Source organism: Glycine soja, chromosome 19, assembly GCF_004193775.1.
Source record: "Glycine soja cultivar W05 chromosome 19, ASM419377v2, whole genome shotgun sequence".
NCBI lineage: Eukaryota > Viridiplantae > Streptophyta > Magnoliopsida > Fabales > Fabaceae > Glycine > Glycine soja.
Genome location: NC_041020.1, coordinates 35865711 through 35885905, shown reverse-complemented (window position 1 = coordinate 35885905; position 20195 = coordinate 35865711). Strand labels below are relative to the sequence as shown.

The 20195-nt window shown below is 33.5% G+C and overlaps 1 protein-coding gene and 1 long non-coding RNA gene across 4 annotated transcripts; both read right to left on the bottom strand.

The window, feature by feature from the left end:
• Window positions 1-660: 660 nt before the first annotated feature.
• On the bottom strand, window positions 661-2211 carry LOC114398321. The gene is made up of 3 exons (XM_028360507.1): window positions 1269-2211; window positions 1023-1206; window positions 661-935 (listed from the first exon to the last, which is right to left on the bottom strand). The coding sequence occupies exons 1-2, from the start codon at window positions 1713-1715 to the stop codon at window positions 1099-1101; spliced, it is 555 nt and encodes a 184-aa protein (XP_028216308.1). The 5' UTR covers window positions 1716-2211; the 3' UTR covers window positions 661-935; window positions 1023-1098.
• A 6318-nt stretch (window positions 2212-8529) lies between these two features.
• Window positions 8530-19459, bottom strand: LOC114399730. Of its 3 annotated transcripts, none has more exons than XR_003663803.1 (4): window positions 19174-19459; window positions 17004-17218; window positions 14906-14958; window positions 14491-14835 (listed from the first exon to the last, which is right to left on the bottom strand). It is a non-coding gene; the product is annotated as an uncharacterized LOC114399730 (long non-coding RNA). The 3 variants fall into 3 exon arrangements; XR_003663804.1 differs by having other exon boundaries at window positions 14910-14958; XR_003663805.1 differs by lacking the exons at window positions 14491-14835; window positions 14906-14958 and adding an exon at window positions 8530-11923.
• Between the last annotated feature and the right edge of the window lie 736 nt (window positions 19460-20195).

Genomic DNA, 20195 nt, shown 5'->3' with positions numbered 1-20195 from the left:
TTCATCCAAATATTGTTTGTCGGTTAGCTGAAGGGTATTGTGTATTCTGGTTTTAAGCGTTTCAAAATCACAAGCGTTAGGTACTTGAATGGGTGTTGGAGTGGAAGTTTGAAAATAAACACCACTATCGTTGTGAATAATCAATCCATTTGGAAAAATAAAACCCAATGTGGAGTTCACAATCATTGTGAATAATCGATCCATTTGGACAATGTTTGATTTTTTACAGTGTTGGCGAGTGTCATATACATAAGTGGTTTTCACTAACATTGCTTCAATTTTTTTAAAAAAAATAGAGATGCGTGCAGATGATTTCTATTTGTGTTGTCAACTACAGCAATGTGGTGTCAAGCTTTATCTTGCATTAGAATGTGTTGTCAAGTCTAACAATGTCGTGTCATGTTTTATGTTAATACACATACATTTCACAATGTGTTGTCAATTCTGACAACGATGTATCATACATGCGTAATTTGTAACGATCAACACCAATTAATTTATTTCTTAACACAACAATTAAGTAATAATTAAGGATAAACGTATCACAACAATTTATATCACATGATGATTAAAATATAAAATTAGATTTGACCTACGCGCCTTAAGTAATAATTCATTATAAAATAAGTAAAAAATAATTAAACAAACATAGAAAGCTAGATAACTTGGTGGGAACTATGTGTTCAAAATTAATTAAACAAATATACAAACATAGATAACTCTAATGTGAGATTAAAATTCATAACGATCAACCATTACAAGGTACATGTTCAGTCTTCATTTATGTCAACATAGTCTCTTTTGAACATCATGAAGCTTCTATAAGGTTGCATTCTACTAATATATGGAGTTGGTCATTGCTTTGCCTGAGGATGAAAATTGTTAGACCATAACAATGCTACAGGCGGTAAAGGATAATGGTCTTTTAAATAAACCTGTTGTACATGCAGAAACAATATTAACTCAAGTGTACATAACTGATTGCATAAATTTAAAAATAACACTATATATCTTGAATGTACCTGAACAAAATGATTGCCATAGACGTGATCGATACAAATTATGCAATGCACAGAAGAATCTGTTGGTGGTTGACTTCTAAGAGGAAAGAACGTCATGCTTTGTTGTTGGGACAATGATTACATTATACCTTGATGCAATGACATATCCCATCTCGCTTATATCCATCCACTTATCCACAATCACCTGAATGAAACAAATATACACATCAAAGTTAATTCTTAAAAAGCAAAACATAAATTACATACCTTGGTTAACCCATCAACAAGTAGGGACATCCTTAATTCGTCGAATCTGTCTATGCCACCGAAGAGCTTGATATAGTCATCTGAGAATTTTCCAAGTTCTTTGAGCAGATGGTTGCACACCAAGGACCAAGACTCTTCACCCATACCTAATAAACCGGCAATCGACCGATATCCACAGTTTTCGTCAGCTTTGACATTGACAATGTTGTCAATGAAATCGTGGATAAATGGCTGAAATTGATCCAACACCATGATGCTTCTTGGATTGGGATTGGGCTGGTCAGAAGATGATGCACTACACTTCACTGAAGAATTGCTATTTTGCACAAAATGTAAAGCATCTACATACTCCCAGTACGATGGATCACGCTTTGTTGACCTTGGGTTTCTGTTCATCGGTTTCTTCGGTGCACCTTTTGTGTTCACCTTTGCTGGAGGAGGACACATAGAGTTTTGATCAGGGTATGCAATTTCTTGAAGTTTACTCTTTAGAGTAAACTAACCATAAACATCAAGTTCCTCAAATCTTTTAGATATGGTTTCCATCTCTTCCTTGATGGTCACTTCGGGCTTAGATAACCCTTGGTATGAAAAACTGAGTCTCCTCCAAAACATATGGATTGAATCTAGTGGGATGCAACCAACAACATATTTAGATAGCTCACATGCACAAGGAAGACCGTGCGTAGTTCTCATGACACAACCATAAGTGGAAGGATTCTTGCCAGCATAACGTACACGCTCAAACTCAGCAACAATCTGATTTAAAGTATACCTTGAAACCATTCCAATAAGCCTCTCATATAAGGTTTTTTTTTTAAATATGCCCAACCACATATGTACTTGTTTTAAAGGATGCTTTAATTTCAGTATGCTGCAACATGATCATGTTGTTCATGGCATCCCAGACACTACATAAGTCTCCAAGGCTATTCTGTAATACTTTTTTTAAAGCCCAATGAGCAGATTCAACCCTACATTTGAAATACACAAATAACAATAAACATATACAATAATAAAATTCCATTAATTCATCAACCTTAATAGAAATAATTGAACATTTTCATACCTGTTTGTTGTTGTGTTTCCTAAGTGCATCACCTTATTCGTCCAGGCTGTAACAAAATTTTCCTTGTGAGGGATTATCCATGTTTCGTTAACATAGTATACAAACATTGGCCAAGGTGAACAATCAAATTTCTTAAGGCATTCATCGAACTGCTGTTCCGAAGGACAATCAACCAGACTTCCCCAAGCATCCATGACATAATCCCAAGCATTTTTTTGACCAATTAGTGATTTACATTTTGCCTTAACATTCTTGTTTATGTGAAAGCTGCACAACAAATTTGTACACTTAGGGAATACAGTTTTCACTGCATTCATCAATGCTAGGTCTCTGTCAATCACAATAACTCCAGGGAGGACATCACGTCTTAAAAATATACCTTGGAACCATTCTAAAGCCCATACCACATTATTAACACGTTCACCCTCCAGATATGCAAAACCAGTAGAGAATGTCATCCCTATTAGTGTCACACCAACAAAGTCAAGTAGTGGGAGTCTGTACCTGTTTGTTTTCTAGGTACTGTCTATCAAAAACACCAAATTACATGCATTCACTAACTTGACTGCATCAGGGTGACACCAAAAGATATCACGTACCACTTCTTCATCCTTTAATCTATGCCAATGAATATATTGATCCCGTTCAATAAGCTTCATTAGATGTTACATTTCAGTATCACTTCCTCTAATGGAAGAATGATATGCACTTCTTGCATTGTATATTTGTTTGATGGTTGTACAACTATTGGCATTGTGTTCCTTCAACGTTAGCAGGATGTTTCTTGGTTTCACCATTGACTTGGTCATATCAGCAATAATTATCTTTTCATCCTTAGTCAATTGCCCAACGTTTGGATGTCTAACTAATGACTTGGCCAATTCATGATTATGAATCCCACACATCAACTTCACCATCCAACCTTGCCCTCCAACCACTGGTTTCCCATGAAGCTTGAAGGGACACCCACATTTCCTAGTCCCAGTATCTCTTCTAACAAAATCTTTCTTCCTACACTTATACTGACCACTTCTTTCACAACTAATTAACACAAATGAAGTCCTTCCTCTACTACCAGTGTTTGTGTCAGACCTCATAATGACCGCCAGAAATCCATTTTCATGAGCAACGGATCGAGTCTATTGCAAAACATCATCTCGGGTACCAAACACCTATAACACAACCCACACCATTTTAGTCTTCTAAGGGACATTGATTTTATGAAAATAATAACAAAAATCAACACTATTACCTGAGAAGTATTGAACGCATCCAAATAATCAACATGTTGTTCATTCACACCACATTCTTGTTCATTTTGATCATCCATATCAACTTCTTCAGATATTATACTGTCATACATCCATTGATCTTTGTCCATCTTAACAACAAATCATAAATTTCAACAACACAGACATACAACACCTAACCGCACTATACATATAATATCAGACAAAACTCTACATAATCTTTTACTCCACAGCATTTTATAAACACTACAATTCATAATCATATATAATAAAATGCAAAAACCCTATATCATTCTACATACGAATTAAATCAATTACACGTATAAACAATTAATTTATTTTTTAAAATGCCCATACAAACATAGTAATAATTAAAAAAATATTAAACTTAAATAAATGTTAAAAATTCAAAATCTGTAAACCTTACGGATGAAGTTGATCCGTAAGGCTTATATGGATGAGGTTGATCCGTATAAGCCTTACGGATCAACTTCATCCATAAGGCTTATACGGATCAACCTCATCCGTATAAGCCTTTACGAATTAACTTGATATGTATGTATAATATTAACATACGAATCAACTTGATCCGTATAAGCTTTACGGATCAACTTGATCCGTATGGTTTACAGACTACTCCTCTCGCGCACACCTAGCGGAAATGTGTACCTCGTATGGCGATGACGATGAACCAACCACCGCAACAATGAACACTGACCCCTTCACCTTCACCCAAGCTCACCTATCTCAAGAAAAAACCACACCAAAGAAAGAAACAGAAGAACAAAAAAAGCATGGAGGCGTAAAACACTGCTCACCCAGCTTTTTAAGGAAAAAGATAGAAGAGGGGCATTTTTGGCATTTTTTATAAATGATGGGTGCACAAGCAATTACGGTGGTGAACCTTAGCATCACCCTTTAGTTAGGAGTGTTTAGCAGGATGGATACGGGCCCAAAAGGCCCAAACCACACTAACCCAATTGACACTACAGCAGGCTTGTTTTCACCCACAAGGACAATCGGGTTTATTGGGTCTTAGGCATATCGGATGGGTTTATTCGGCCATAGGCCTGAATTGGGCCACATTCATTTTTTGCACCAAATATTTTATTTAACAAAAAAATGTTTTTTTATAAACTTTTAAACTATCTTAAAAAAAACTATTTTAAGCCCATTTTAATTTTTAGGCCCTACACAAAAACAGACAATCTAAGTACAATTTTTTTAGTAAATTTAATTGAAAAAAATCAAAATAACAAATAAATAACAATGTTTATCCAATCTAAGCATCTCGACCATCAATCATAGTTAATTGAGTAATAATTGCTAGGCATTCATTCATCCACCATTATGTCAATCGACATGTCTAATTGTCTAAGTCATCAAAGCTATTACACAATGAAGATAATAAAAAATCAATTATGTTCAAAGCAAGGCAACCCAACATCACTAAATGTCATTATAACAAATATCAACACTCCCTGCTACACTAGTATGCCAAATCAGTCCTCAGCGAAGTGATTCTTCAAACACACGGCTAGGGCTATGCATCAGGTGGGTTAGGATGGGTTCAGCTTCAAAAACCTCATATTTTTCATATTGTCTCCGACTGTTTGACTCCACGGTTTAGGCGAGTTTCAATTTAAGCAGATAACAGGTTAATCAGTTTGGTATACACAATTTAGGCATCATTAAGTCGATGATCACTAACGAACGCTCTCTCTAGCAGTTGCTACTTACGGTAGCCATATTTTCCGATGATGTTGAGGAAGAGTCTCTGATAGTCAAGAGCTTGACCTTGGAGACAAGCAACCATTGGAAAAGAGCAAAGTTGTTTCAAATAATGGATCTAATAAGATCAACATCTCGATTTTGAGATGTTAAGAGAATTGAAGCTCCCATGCGTGGCTTTCGCTGAAAAGGCTTAAAAGGTGCCCGTGAAGGGAATAAGAAAAGGAATGAACGAGAAAAGATAGCCTTTTGTTAGTTATTTTTTTATTTTATGTTTGGCAAAATTGTATTTTTGGTCCCCTGATTGTCTTCAATTTCGATTTTAGTCCCCCTTTAAATTTATTCACGAATTTAGTCCCCTAGTTATGTCAAATCTCCCCAAGCCCATATTTGAGCGTTGATTATCACAAAGAAACATTGACTATCACATGTCACATTCTGATTAGATACGAAAAGGTGCGCTCAAGAGCCCGCTCTAACATTTTTCTGTTCATTGTCCGATCAGAATGTAACACGTGGCAATCAACGTTTCTTTGTGACAATTAACGTTCAAATTTGGGCTTGGGGACCACATTTACAGTTTGACATAATTGGGAGACTCAATTCATGAATAAATTTAAAGGATCACTAAAATCGAAATTAGAGACAACTGGGGGACAAAAAATGTAATTTTACCTTTATGTTTTATATCAATTTCTACTTAAAATTAATTTTGATTTTTGAGTTATCAGGCTCATAGCATCTTTGGTGGTAGATTTCAAATTGAAATCTTAAATTATTTTTTGGTGGATTCCATAAAGTCACGTGGGATTAAAGATTTCTCAAGATCTTTATCATTTTTTCTTTAGTGATAGATTTTATTTTAAAATATTAGATAATTTTCTTAAATATTTAATAAATTAAATATAATTAAGTAATTAAACCCATTTTTTTCCAGTCATTGATGTGCACCTTCTTCCTTCCAAATCTTTTTTAGAGGCGAGAGCGGCGAAGCAACAAAGCTTCAGAAATGAAAGAAACAAGTGAAAGGCATTTAAGGGTTTAAGGTTACTAAATACTGATGAAAGATCTGACCAAGTGGAGGTAGTAGGGTTGCAATTGGGCTTAGTATTGGCCTATTGAGCCACTTCGGGGGTGATGCTAGGTACACCAGCTTTATTGCTTGTGCACCCAACATTTTTTGTTAATTCCAAAATTATCTTATGGTTGATCCGTATGGTTTGTACGGATGAACTTGATCCATAAGTATAATTTAAACATACAGATCAATTTGATCCATATGACTCATACGGATCATGTTGATCCGTACAAACCATCCGGATCAACTTGATTCGTATGAAATCCGTATGACTCATACGGATCAACTTGAGTGAAGGGCATTTTTGCCCATTCACTTAAAATGATGGGTGCACCAGCAATAATGTTGGGTGCACCTAGTATCACCCCTACTTCGGTCTTAAAGCCTTAACACTAAACGTAGCCTACATAGGTAATTACAAACTTACAAACAGTATATGTCGGGCGGGTCGGTTTCGATGGTTCCAAAATTTTAGACCTGCACCCTCCAAAATAAACCCCTTCAAAACCAAAACTAAGACTCGACAAACCCATTAAATCGAACCCACCCAAGGTCTTTTTTTTTGTGGTGTGCGGTTTCAAGTCGGGTCACAAAAGCCTACACACCCCTAATTTTAACTATATATTTTTTTATTTATATGTTACCTTAAAATAAAATATTTAATGAAAATATTGATGTGGTATTCTATTATAATGACTATGTTTGGTAAAATTAACTGATAAGCTAGTTGGAAACTAATAAGTTATAAGTTAGGCGTTGAAAACCTAGAAATTAGTTGATTTAATTGAAAATATTTGATAAAACTAATTATAATTATCAAATGACGAAAAAAGACATATTTAATATTTTTTACATTTAAATTTATTTCTAATAACTTATATTCTTAGTAGAATAATAATTTTTAAATTTTGTATTATAAGAAAATGGTAAATATGGTGATTTTACTCATTTTTTAAAATCAAATTTTTCCTTTTTTTTTCTTTTGAAAAAGTAAAATTAAATGAAATGAACTTTACTAGAATTATATGTTTTAAAATCATTTTTTTTGACATCTAAATACTTTATTATTAATATTATTTTAAAAAAATAAAAAGTGTTTTTTCTTTATAATTTTCTTAAATAATTATTTTTTTCTATTTATACATTAATAACTTGGATCTCTCACTTGCATAACTACGAAACATGATACAAATCAAATCTTCTATTTAAAACTAATCATATATTTTGAAATTCCATTTTAATTAGGTTATATAATTAAAAAATAAAAATAATTCAACAAATAATTGTAAAGTTGATATGATTCAAATAATTTCTCACCTTAAGGAACAATGTGACAATGACAATCGATGAGTTGACTGTCGTGTGTGTGTAAGAATGATAAATTAGATAAGAGAAGTTTTCCAGTAAAAAAAGATAAGATGGTTTTTAAATTGAATAAAGGATAAAATAGAATTTCAGATAAAATAGTAAGAATAAAATTGAGAAAAAAAAGAGCTAGTAGCTTTTAAGCTAATTTGTTTTTCATAAGCTACTTGAAGTAGCTTATCAAAATAAGCTACTTAAGATAACTTATGAAAGATAATCCACTAAATTAAGTTCGTGTATCAAACAAGCTTATTTTGATCAAAGTAGCTTATAAACTAGTCAAAGGAATTTTTAATCTCTTATCAAATTCAAAAAAAAAAAAAGTCATATTAGTACATTTATTCCAATGTAGCACTTTATATTGTATTAAGGTCAATGATCAATTTAGTCCCTCTAGTTTACACTCATTGACAATTTTGTCTATGTACTATGAAAAATTACCTATTTAATCCACAAATGTCAAATGTTATAACTATTTGGTCCAACTGTTAAAATCCTTCTGTCTCTGTTAATGGAGGTAACCTATATGGCTCACACTCATCCACATTGGCAAGTACACGTATGCATAGTAACTTTTCACGTCATTTTGGACTAAATTGTCACTTTTTAAATTTATTGATTTTCGAATCAACAAACATAACGACTACGTACAAATGAACTTTCCTTCTAAAAACTTCCCACCAAAACATATACACTTACTGACAAATTGATCCCTAACAAATATTACTAACTGACAAACTAGTCCACAAAATAAGTGATAACATGCACTTAATAGCAGAATTATCCATGAAATAAGATAATATGTACGTAGTCCACAAAGCTAAAACAAGCATTCAGAGAAAATAAAACTATTGTTCATTAAACATAACATACCTAAGTTCCCAAGTAGTAGTAAAATTTCTACCATGACTATACATTACCAAAAAACAAAGACACCACAACACATCTAATATACGTCTAATGCCTAATGTTCCATTTTTTGGGTTTAGGTGGCACACCACCATTATTGCAGCCCCTACTGTTGTGACCTTCAAGGCCATATCTCATACAAGTAACAGTGGGGAAATTCCTTTTCATCATAATCCTATTGTTGCTGCTTTCTCCCTCAGTTGTGTCCTTTCTCCTAGCCTTCTTAGGTTGTCCAGGTCTTCTCTTCATTTGAGGGTGGCTTTGGTTTGTCATATGGTGTCCTCACCCAATACTATTGACTCCTGGTAGGATGGATGTAATAGTCATGTATTGCATTATATAACCCCAATGTCAACACCCATCACAATAGTCCTCAGATTTGTAATTTTTGAAAATGATTGCAACAATGACATGCCTGCATGACAAACCTAGATATAAGCACAATAAATTACTACAAACATTGCACACCCAGAAACAAAGTTTCTCCATCTACTTGTTTCTCATCCATTATCAACCATCAAAATCCCCAAGGAACTCTCCAATGGTGGAAGGATTATGCAGAGAAAAGCTCCAAATAACGTTTTTCCAAATCGTCCATGCAACTGAACAATTCAAAATATATTAGAATGGATAATCAAAACCAGAAATTGGTAATTCCATATTTTAGGATATGGAGTTTTACTTGTTCCCCAATATTATAAGTGGTAAAATATTATTCATGACCTATGTAAAAACAATAAAGAAGATACCATCACTACTAAAAATTTATCCTTTTACGTCGGCGATTCTAAGACAGTTGTAAAGGACCGTCTTAGAAAGTGCGGCGGTGGCGTTTTCATAATTAACAAGAACTAAACGATGACGTTTGCATAAACCCGTCTTTAAATATTGTTTGATGGCAAACTTATAAATGTTTTATTACCATACAAAGACGGTCTAGTCCCGAAAACCGTCTTTGTATGGTTAGAGATTGCACACGTTGTTCTCACTTAAGTCTCTGAAACACTCTTGTGCCTTACCTAGCTTTAAACCTCATCGTATTGAACTTGCAATCATTGTCGTCTTCTCAAGACCATCGTGCCCCCGTCGACGTCGAAGTCTAAACTCCTCCACCACATTACTCTCGTCATTAGAAGGTATGAACCCCTCTCTTGCATTTTCATGTCTTCTTTGTTGAATTCCATTGGGGTTGGAGTGACTGTGGGCGTTGATGACATTGGGTTTGATGTGTGACGGAATGAGCATTGGGGTTTGGGGTTTATGGTCTAGGCCATGACGGAGAAGCGTGGGGGTTTATGGTTAAAATTCACCATGCTAGCTTTAATATAGTATGAAACCATTCATGAGAGGGCACATTAAAGATTTAATATGTATGAAACCATTCATGTGCCTTCACGTAATAGCTTAAGCTTTTGGGATACTTGGTTCATAACAGTATGCTCTTTGTCCTGAAATGATATTTTAGCAGCAATGTGATGCAGCTCTGGGATCTCTTGATTTCCTTGAGTTTCAATATTTGTTAGCATTTACTACTGTTTTGCATCAATTTTCTCTTCTGTGACCCCCTTATATTGTGGATTAATTCAATTGAGCAAATCTATTTGTTTTATGCTCAGCTTCTATAAGTCTTTTCATCTACAGATATATTGTAATATTGTTATTGAGTTCTTGCTTTAAAACTAGTTATTGTTATTGTAGGTTTGTATCTACCTTTGATTTAAAACTAGTTAAATTTCTAAGATACTTTAATTCAAAAGGGCAGATAGATCCATACTTGATACATATTTTCACTTGAGAGAATCCAAGTTTGTGTGTAATCATTGCCTTGCATTTGAATGGGATTAGGTGTTGGTTTTTACTCATGTTTATGACTATTGTCATAAAACTACAATCAAATAATGTTGGTATGATACAACTCATAGAGTTTGCAATGAAATAAAACCAGTGTTAACTAAATGCTCTGTGTACTGCAATGCTTTTGATTTCTGAGTGGGAAAAGGGGGAGGGGGGAACCCCTGTAGTGGCCACTAAGCATTCTATTTTCCCATGCACCCTCATTTTATTGCCAAAGAAGAAAAATATATGGGGCAATGATATTGGTTAATTAATTTTTATATGGGTGAAGGCTTAACTAAGGTTAGCTAGTTGTAGTAGAGAAATGCCAATATGGGGGAGAGTGTACACTTATTTTTTTTTTTTTTACTTTTAGTGCCATTGATTGAGTGTGTTGTGGATGGTCCCTGTCCGTAAGGTAAGAAAAAGAAAAGCAAATGGATAAACTAAGAGAAAATGAAAAACAGACAACCCTGCCCTATAGGCTCTCTCCTGCCACTGCCTTGTCTCTATATAATATAACCTCAGCTGCCCTTACCTTCCTTTCAATTCCTTCCCTTTTTCTTTCAATTCACTTGTTTTTTGTCCTAAGCAATCAGTATCTTTTAATTCTCACCCAATTATTTACTATAAACAAATGAAAACTAATAAGTAAGAATTAACTATCCTTTCCAAGCCAACAAGTTCTTCAACACCTTATGAACCAATACTTTGCCAGAGACTTATTCTTTGTCTAATCTATATTTGGATTATGAGATGATATTTAACTCAGGCTTATAATAGGAATCATAAAATGATCTCAATCTCATTGTGAAACACACCCTTGGGGAAAACTGCAACGTATGTCACAAATATATTGCTTGAACCAAATGTATTTTCCATAGGAGGCAGGCTGAGTTGGATAGAATCATCATTATGGACAAAAAAACTCTCATTGAACAACATATGTTGAACTCGAATTCAAGACCATTGGTTAAGCTGAAACAATCCAATGTCTCTTGATCCACTCGCATCTCTTAATTTGTTTTCTGATTTACATTTCACACGAACTAGCTAGAACATAAGCAGTAGATGTACTAATTGTTCTTATTATCTATTCATGGAGTTTATATGCATGTAGTTATACATATTAAAAAATAAAAATCTTGGGGAGCAACTGCCCCCAAACCTCAAAACCTAGATTTGTCCATGTCCATAAAAACATTGTCTATAGTTGTCAGTGGATTTGATTAAGCCAGACATGAAACTAATAGGATAGAAAAGTACTTCATAATTGGTGCTTATAAATATTGATCATACTTGGAATGGTACCTCCAAACATATATTGTGAGGAACAGATTTGGCAAGTTCTGCTTCATCCAATTTTGCTGTATTTATTGCAGAATAGGCTTCAATATCTTTCATGCTGGGGGAACTAGACCTATAGGCAGAACTTAACAATTAAGCCAGGCATCCACTACTAATTCCAACAAGTTCAGCAGTAGATTAAGCATAAATGGAATATTAATTCGAGCCACAAATGCATTGTGTGAAACACCAAAAGGTATGCAATAAGGGAATTGTGTAGAATGACATTATGATTACAACTATTTAATGGAACTTCATTCTTTCTAGCAACCATGTTAGGACCCTGATATTGATGCCAATTTAGTATAGTTGCCAAAATATATAAACATTTTCTTCTTCCATTTGTTAGGTGATCAATTTCATATATAATCTATATTCTCAATTGCAAGTAGTAAGATTACGTCTCAATCAGTTAATTATTACAAACCATATGCACTACATAACAACTAAGCATTGACAAACATACAATTCCTCCTAATTTCCCCCTTCATTTCTTGTAAGAACATTGATGTTTCCCATCTTAATCATAGATTTAGCAAATGAAGCAAACCAAATTTTTTCATTAGAGGCATAAGCCCACACCTGCTCTGTAATCTTTCCATGTAAGTCATGGTTGATAAGAACATTGTCAAAACCTAACAAGCCTTTCTCTTCAACAATGTTTATGAAGTAGTGATTGTCAAATCTTTTTGGGGTTTGAAAATCCAAGGGTGCAAATTTATTGTCCCTTCCCTCAACATGGCATATGGACTGCAGGATTCTCCTGAAACTTGTGTATCGTTTGTAGTCATCATAGCCATAGTCATATTCCTCTTTTGCATCATATACCTTGTGCCTGAAGCTTAGACATCTTGGTCTTCCTATAGTATGGCTACTTGTATTTTGTCAAGCAACAACTGTACGTGCTTAATCTCTTCTTCCTTTGTCAGAGCCCCAAAATATTAACATTTGATTGAACTTTGAACAAATTATAAGGACAAAATTAGCATTTTTATAGGTACTGTTTGTGTTATTCATCAATTAGAATTGGGGGTTTTGTTTGTGTTATTTTTCAATTAAAAATTAGTTTCATTTCAATAATTCATTAAGGTGGGTCACTAATTTTTTTTTATGAAGATGTAGGACACTAATAAGTGCTCCACAAATTATTTTGAATATGTTTTCATGTATTATACTTATCTAAAGCACATCTCGTATAGCTGAAGGCTTTTTTAGGAACACTTAAATTCTTTGAAATAATTGTTTTCTTTTTAAAGCTATCTCAGGAAGCTGGCAAAAAAATGATTATTTCCTTAAAATATGCTATAATCTAAAATGCATAATGGACTACATTAACCTTTTGCTAATGAACCAATACCAGTATATGAACTTGCAATTTACTGTTTTTACTTTCAAATTTAAATCCATTCTTTACCAACTTTTGATTTTTCTGGCTAACCTTTTGGTTGTGTTAGTTGTTGAAATTTTTCTAGGTGAAGAAAAAAGATAATTATGAAAATTTCTATCTAATAATGTGTTGTAAATCTGTTCATTGCTTTTTATATCACTGTTAGGTTATCCCTGGTAATGAGTCTCGTGTTATGGAACTGCTAAACCGCATATCAGAGATTGGATCAACTATAGTTATGGGGAAGAATGAATGTCTGCACACGTCAGGTCATGGGTATCATGGAGAATTAGAAAATCCTGCAGTTGTTCTTACTAATGAGATAAACACAAAGTTGTCTAGAAAATTAAATGTGGATGGGATGTCGACATTGAGAAAAGTGGTGGATGGACATGAGAAACAAAATCAGAGAACCAAAATGCAAATAAGAGGTAAGATCAATTTACATTTGAAGAATACATATAGAATTGTAGAGGTCTGGTTGGTTTGCGTTTTGTTTGTTTATGTGCAATTGTACATTTTATATAAAGGTGAATAGGTCATGTTAATTGTATGTTTTATTCATAGATCAAGCAATCTCTGAATAATATGCATTAGGATGCTAAAACAAAGATTGAGAAACAGGATAGAACAATAGGAATGCAGAATCTCCTCCTGGTATTCAAGAGACCAGGGCTATCCCTCCTACTACAAGCATTCATGAGACCTGGCCTCTCTTTAATCACAATGTTGATCACTATTGATTCCCTCCTATTACTTAGAACTTGTCATCTATCATATTCCCTCCTTTTGGGATTGAGAGGCAGAATAGAGACATCATGGGGCCAAGCCTGCTTTGATACCAACTTGAGAAAGTTTTAGAGAATTACTAGCAGAGAATTAATTTTTTGAATAACTTGAGTTACTCAGTTGATCTAGTAATTAAAATTTTGTATTTACAACGAGATTAATGATGATTATAGTTACCAAGTACATGCATTGTGTATTCTAGGTACAGGAATAGCCATGTACATGAATCTGAACATAAATTGCTACAGATTCCAATAGGCATTTAACTACTAATTCCAGCAATGCCACTATCCACTCCAAGAGTCCTCTGTGGATCATTAGCTGCGATAATATTACTGAAGTACCCTAGACTATAAAACTAAAACTATTTTAGAGCATTGAAACAAAAGACTTCAACTTAAGAAACCTGGTTTCAGGAAAATGACATGTCATGTCACATATAAAAGAACCTTAGTTGCATACAATTATTTAGAATAAGATTTCAATTCTTGAGAATAACATGCCAATATTGAAATACAAGGAAAAAGAATCCACTTTTTTAGATTTCTAAAAGAGGTATTGTACTGGGATTACCTGTATAGAACCTGCAATGCAAATCTGAAGCCAGATTTTTTGTATAGTGATTCATAGGTTGCCAGGTCTTCCTCAGAGAACCATGGTGGTAGGGGAGTAGTTGGGTCATACAAATCCATGATTTCCTGATTATCACCTGCTATTGGTATCTCACTTCCAGAGAAGAGTGTGTAGATGTTCCTTATAACTGACTTAACATCAAAGCAAACAAAATCTGCTTCTACCCTCCCAGCCTCCTGAATATAGTTAATCATTAGTTCATTATTGACAAAGAGGGAGATGAAAATGATGGGAGAGAATTTACACCTACCACTTAATAACGTAGGAGCCTTTTGGGAGGTTCTGAATAGCAGAGGGACCTGGAAGCATGAATGGAAAACCTAACATTATGACTGAATCTACTTTGTCTAGATGGAGAGCGACAACAATATATGCTGGAAAGGCACCAAAGTCCTTAATTACCAACAAGCACAGCCTATTGTGGAAGCAATGTCTTCCAAGGTTATTTTGATGATGCCAAAGAATCAAGAGTTAAGCAAAGTTTCAAGCAAAGATTCAAGATTCAAGAATCAAGTTTCAAGATTCAAGAATCAAGATTCAAGAAAAATCAAGATCAAGATTCAAGAATCAAGAGAAGACTCAATCAAGATAAGTACTAAAAAGTTTTTCAAAATATTGAGTAGCACATGAAGTTTTCACAAAATCTTTTACCAAAGAGTTTTACTCTCTGGTAATCGATTACCAGAAGGTAGTAATCGATTACTAGTAGCCAGCATTGTTTTTCAAACTGATTTACAAATCTGTAATCGATTACCATAATCATGTAATCGATTACCAGTATTTTAAAACGTTAAGATTTTCAAAATTCAAAATGAAGAGTCACATTTGTTGATGTGTAATCGATTACACCTTAATGGTAATCGATTACCAGTGACTATTTTCGAAAAATTCATTTCCAAAAGTCACAATTCTTCAAGTGACTTGTTTCTGAACATTCTTTCAAAAGTCATAACTTTTTAAGTAATTAGTTTTAAAGGAATTGCCAAGAGTTACAAGTTTTGACTTGAGTCATCAAGAAATTATAAATATGTGACCTTGGCATGAAACAAATTATTGATCTTAATCATCTCTTTCAATCAATCTTTCAATATTTTCTTTCATCTCTTTCAATAGATTTTTTCTGATTCATCTTCTCTTCATCTTTCTAAAAGTTTTTGTTCAAAACTTTCTCTTCCAAGAAAAGTTCTTTGTTCAAAAACTTGTGCTATTCATCTTTTTCATTCTCTTCTCCCTTTGCCAAAAAGAATTCAACAAGGACTAATCGCCTGAATTCTTTTTGTGTCTCTCTTCTCCCTTTTCCAAAAGAACGAAGGACTAACCGCGGACTAACCGCCTGAATTCTTTTGTGTCTCCCTTCTCCCTTTTCAAGAGAATTCAAAAGGACTCAGTCTGAGAATTCTTTTGATTCTTCCTTTTCCCTTAAACAAAAGATTTCAAAGGACTAACCACCTGAGATATCTTTTGTTTCCCCTTACAAAGATTCAAAGGACTAACCGCCTGAGAATTCTTTGTCTTAACACATTGGAGGGCACATCCTTTGTGGTACAAGTAGAGGGTACATCTACTTGGATTGTTGTAACTGAGAACAAGAGAGGGTACATCTCTTGTGGATCAGTTCAAGTGGAGGGTACATCCACTTGGTTGTTCAAAGAGAACAAGGGAGGGTACATCCCTTGTGAATCTTTGCTTGTAAAGGATTTTACAAGGTTGAAAGAAATTTCAAGAATCGATGGTTGCTTGGGGACTGGATGTAGGCATAGGTTGTTACCGAACCAGTATAAATTCTTGTGTTTGTCTTCTTCTTCCCTATACTCTTTAATTTCCACTGTGCACTTTTTAATTATTGCTTTTACTTTTGGTTAAGTTTCAATTACTGTTCTTTACTTTCTTAACTTTGTAGTAAAAGCCTAATTGAATCTAATAACATTAAGAAAGATAATTTTTTAATTAGTCAAGGTACATTAATAATTAATTCAACCCCCCTTCTTAATTATTCCGAGGCCACTTGATCCAACACCTGTGATGCAAACAATTGAAATTGCACATACAATTAGCCTAAGTTTTCACTTGAATCAAAAGGGTGTTGTTTTTTCCCTTTGCATTTGATATAACCACATAAGTATATGAGATAAATCAACCATGATTTTAGTTTTCTATCTTGGTCTCTTTTATTATGGGTCTGCTTATATTTGAGACAAGTTTTAATGGAAAATTTGGTGATAAAATTTGTTAATTTCAGAATTGTCTATGAATGTATTATTCTATAATTCTTGAAACTCATGTAGTTTGTTAAGTATGATAGATATTACTCAAATTGTATTGTATAGCACATGTTGTTGCATACCTTGGTAATGCCTAATGAATCCAACAGACCCACGACATCATCAACAAGGTCAAGTAAGTTTGCTTTTTGTGGCTTCGCATGATGTTGAGAAAGTCCATAGCCTCTGAAATCAAAGGCAATAGTCCGATAGCCAGCATTTGCTGCAACAATCATCTTATGCCTCCATGTATACCATATTTCTGGGAATCCATGTAAGAAAACCAGTGCCTTTTGACCTGCACCAAGAGAATTATCACTAAAAAATGAAATTTGAAGAACCTAATGAATCAACAATGTTTTGGTAAGTGTATGGTGTTCAAGGAGTGACCACTTCCAATCTCAACAACATGGAGCTTTAGTCCCTTAACTTCCACGTATGCAAATGATATGGAGTATTGGAAATTTCGTATTGGCTATTCAAAACATGCAAATTTAATTAAAACGTATTGGCATTTATAGGCCTGAATCATTATTGTATGAAGGGGCAAGCAAAACAAATGGAATTTTTTTAAAAAAACCACACATTCTAAGACGGTTTCGATGCGAAGACCGTCTAAGAATGACGGACATTCTAAGACAGACCTAAGGAACCGTCGTTGTTGACCCCAAACTTCTTACGACACTCGCTACAACGATGTCTCGTGACCGATGTTGTATGTTCAAAATAACCGACGTAAAAGTCTCAATTTTTGGTAGTGCATGAAAGTAGCATATGAAAAGTCATTTTTTTGAGTATGTATCTAGATCTACAAGTGTGGGTATTAAATTTAAAAAGGCAACTTGGTGCTACAAAGCTCCAGACATGGTGGGGTCCAGGGAATGGTTTCCCTAATCACCTCAGTGTTCTTACCATGTTCATGCATTATGTTGGACCACCACAAAAGTTTTAAGACTTCTATTTTCTTTTCCCTTTTCTGGCTTTTCATCTTTAAAAAGCATATTATGTTATATTAACTATATAATGATTTTTATAAGTTTGTGAGCCAACTATGAGAAATAAATTAGCAAATTATATAAAGTTCTTATTTTCTTTGTTATGCCACTGGATCATCAGATCCTAGCTCCAAAGTAATTTCATCTAACATATATAGCCATTTTTTTCATCTTAATAGTTGATTATTTTGGTTGTCTTTTTTTTTTTTTTTATCTGAACAAAGTTGTAGACAGAGCTTATCAAAGTTGCTCAGACATTTCTAGCAAGTACACAACGCCTACTATAGTTATAAATTTTTGCAAGAAATAAAAATATAAGCTTCTCAGGCTTCTGAATTAACCAAGATTTGTTCATTGCCTCATTTTGGACATGATATATAAGGATAGGGATACAAAATATAGGTGAATTAAAATGTGTAAATTATATCACACAATACTTTATAAAAGCAAACTTTGATGGGAAGTGGGAAAAGCAACCATTCAGGGCACATGCTTCCCCCTTTATATATAGAATATTAAAATATCTCTAAAAAATGAAAAAAATGAAGTCTTTGTTAGTTCGTTATTGCTGTTAATTTATAATATGGATCCCTAAAATAAACAGAAATTAAAATCCAACAAGATATATAGCTTCATCCACTCAATAACATAGCACAATTCTACAATATCAGATTTATTTTTATATTAGTTACATGTTGTAAAGTTTTTAGTTTTTACTATTGTAAACTTTTAGACACGGGATTGCATGTGTATCACCAACCTGTACTAAATTAAAAAAAAAAATACAAAATAGCAGACCTAGTAGTTTTTCTATGTTAATTCAACCAAAATTTATATTTAAGAGTAAGAATTATTATTTTTACGATAATGCTAATAGTAATGCACACACAACTCAGAACTGGGTACTTGATGCAACCTAAAGAAATTAAGTGAAAAATCCATGAAAACAAAACAAATGCATTCCATAAGGCTAAGTTAAAAATTCAACGTAGCTCCTAATTTATGAGGCTAGTTTCCATCATAAACTCAAAAATCATACATGTTTAAATGAATTGCCTCATGATCACAATCAGCAGAGAAATAATGGGATGGCAAAACAGAAAAAGAATCAAATTTTGCCAAACTGTATCAAAGCTTCAGAGTATGTATGAAGGTATAAACAGTAAATAGAAAAAAGAAACAAACTAAAAATAAAAAGGAGACACACTTAACAAAAGATTACAACATAATGCAAGAGATTGAAACTCTGACTCCCTACCCTTTTCCTCAAATTTTGTCTGCAGCACAAGACACACAAAACAAAGAAAGCGTGGAGCTCCTCAGGTTTTGTGTGGTGGGGATGGTGTCGTGTGACAAACCTTCGCATTCTCACAAGTGGCCACCGGAGGAAGTGTAACCGACGATAGGAATGGATTGGTGTGCATCCCGGTAACAAGGAGAGAGGGGTGGGATATGGTCTGGTGGTTGGGGTTGACTTTGAGAACAAGAAATGTTCAAGAAATGATTTTTTGTGATGTTTTACTTTTTTTAATTTTAATGACGATTTAGTCCGTGTGTGTTATATCCTTGTTTTGTTAAGTAGATCAGTTTAAACCGCGTAGGCTATGATCAAATTATTGTGACATTTTATATTTGGGGGTTAAATAGGTAATTTTTACAATATAGGGACGAAATTTTCAGCAAATGTAAACTACAAGTACTAAATTGACCATTTACCCTATTGAATTATTATCTCATGAGTATTTTTATTAAATATTGTATGTCAAATTAATTAATGAATTAAAATTACTTAAGTTAAAAAGTAAAATCAAAATAATGAAAAATGCATGAGACATCAAATCCACAAAATCACGATAAAAGAGAATAAAAAAACACAATTAAACCAATTTTTTTTTTTTTACCAAATTAAACCAAAACTTTAAATGTTTCTGTATTGTTAATTTCAAAGAAAACACAATATCAAATACGAGGATGGAATAAAAGTACAGGAAAAGTAAGCTAAAATTGAGAAGATGTTTGGGTTGTTGGAATTAATAGAAAAAAGAAGAGAAGTTAATAAAATATTTCTTTACCTGTTTGATTAAATATAAAAAGTAAAAATATAGTATTTGATATATAGCCTTTTTTTTCGTTACATAAAATAATACATAATTTATTTTGTTGTGAAGAATAGTGTATTGCTTAAGGATAAAGTGATTAGTGAATTTATCTGATTTTATCTTAATTTTTTTCTTTCTTTTCTCTATTTGTTTTAGCTTTTTTTAAAAAAAAATAGTAAAA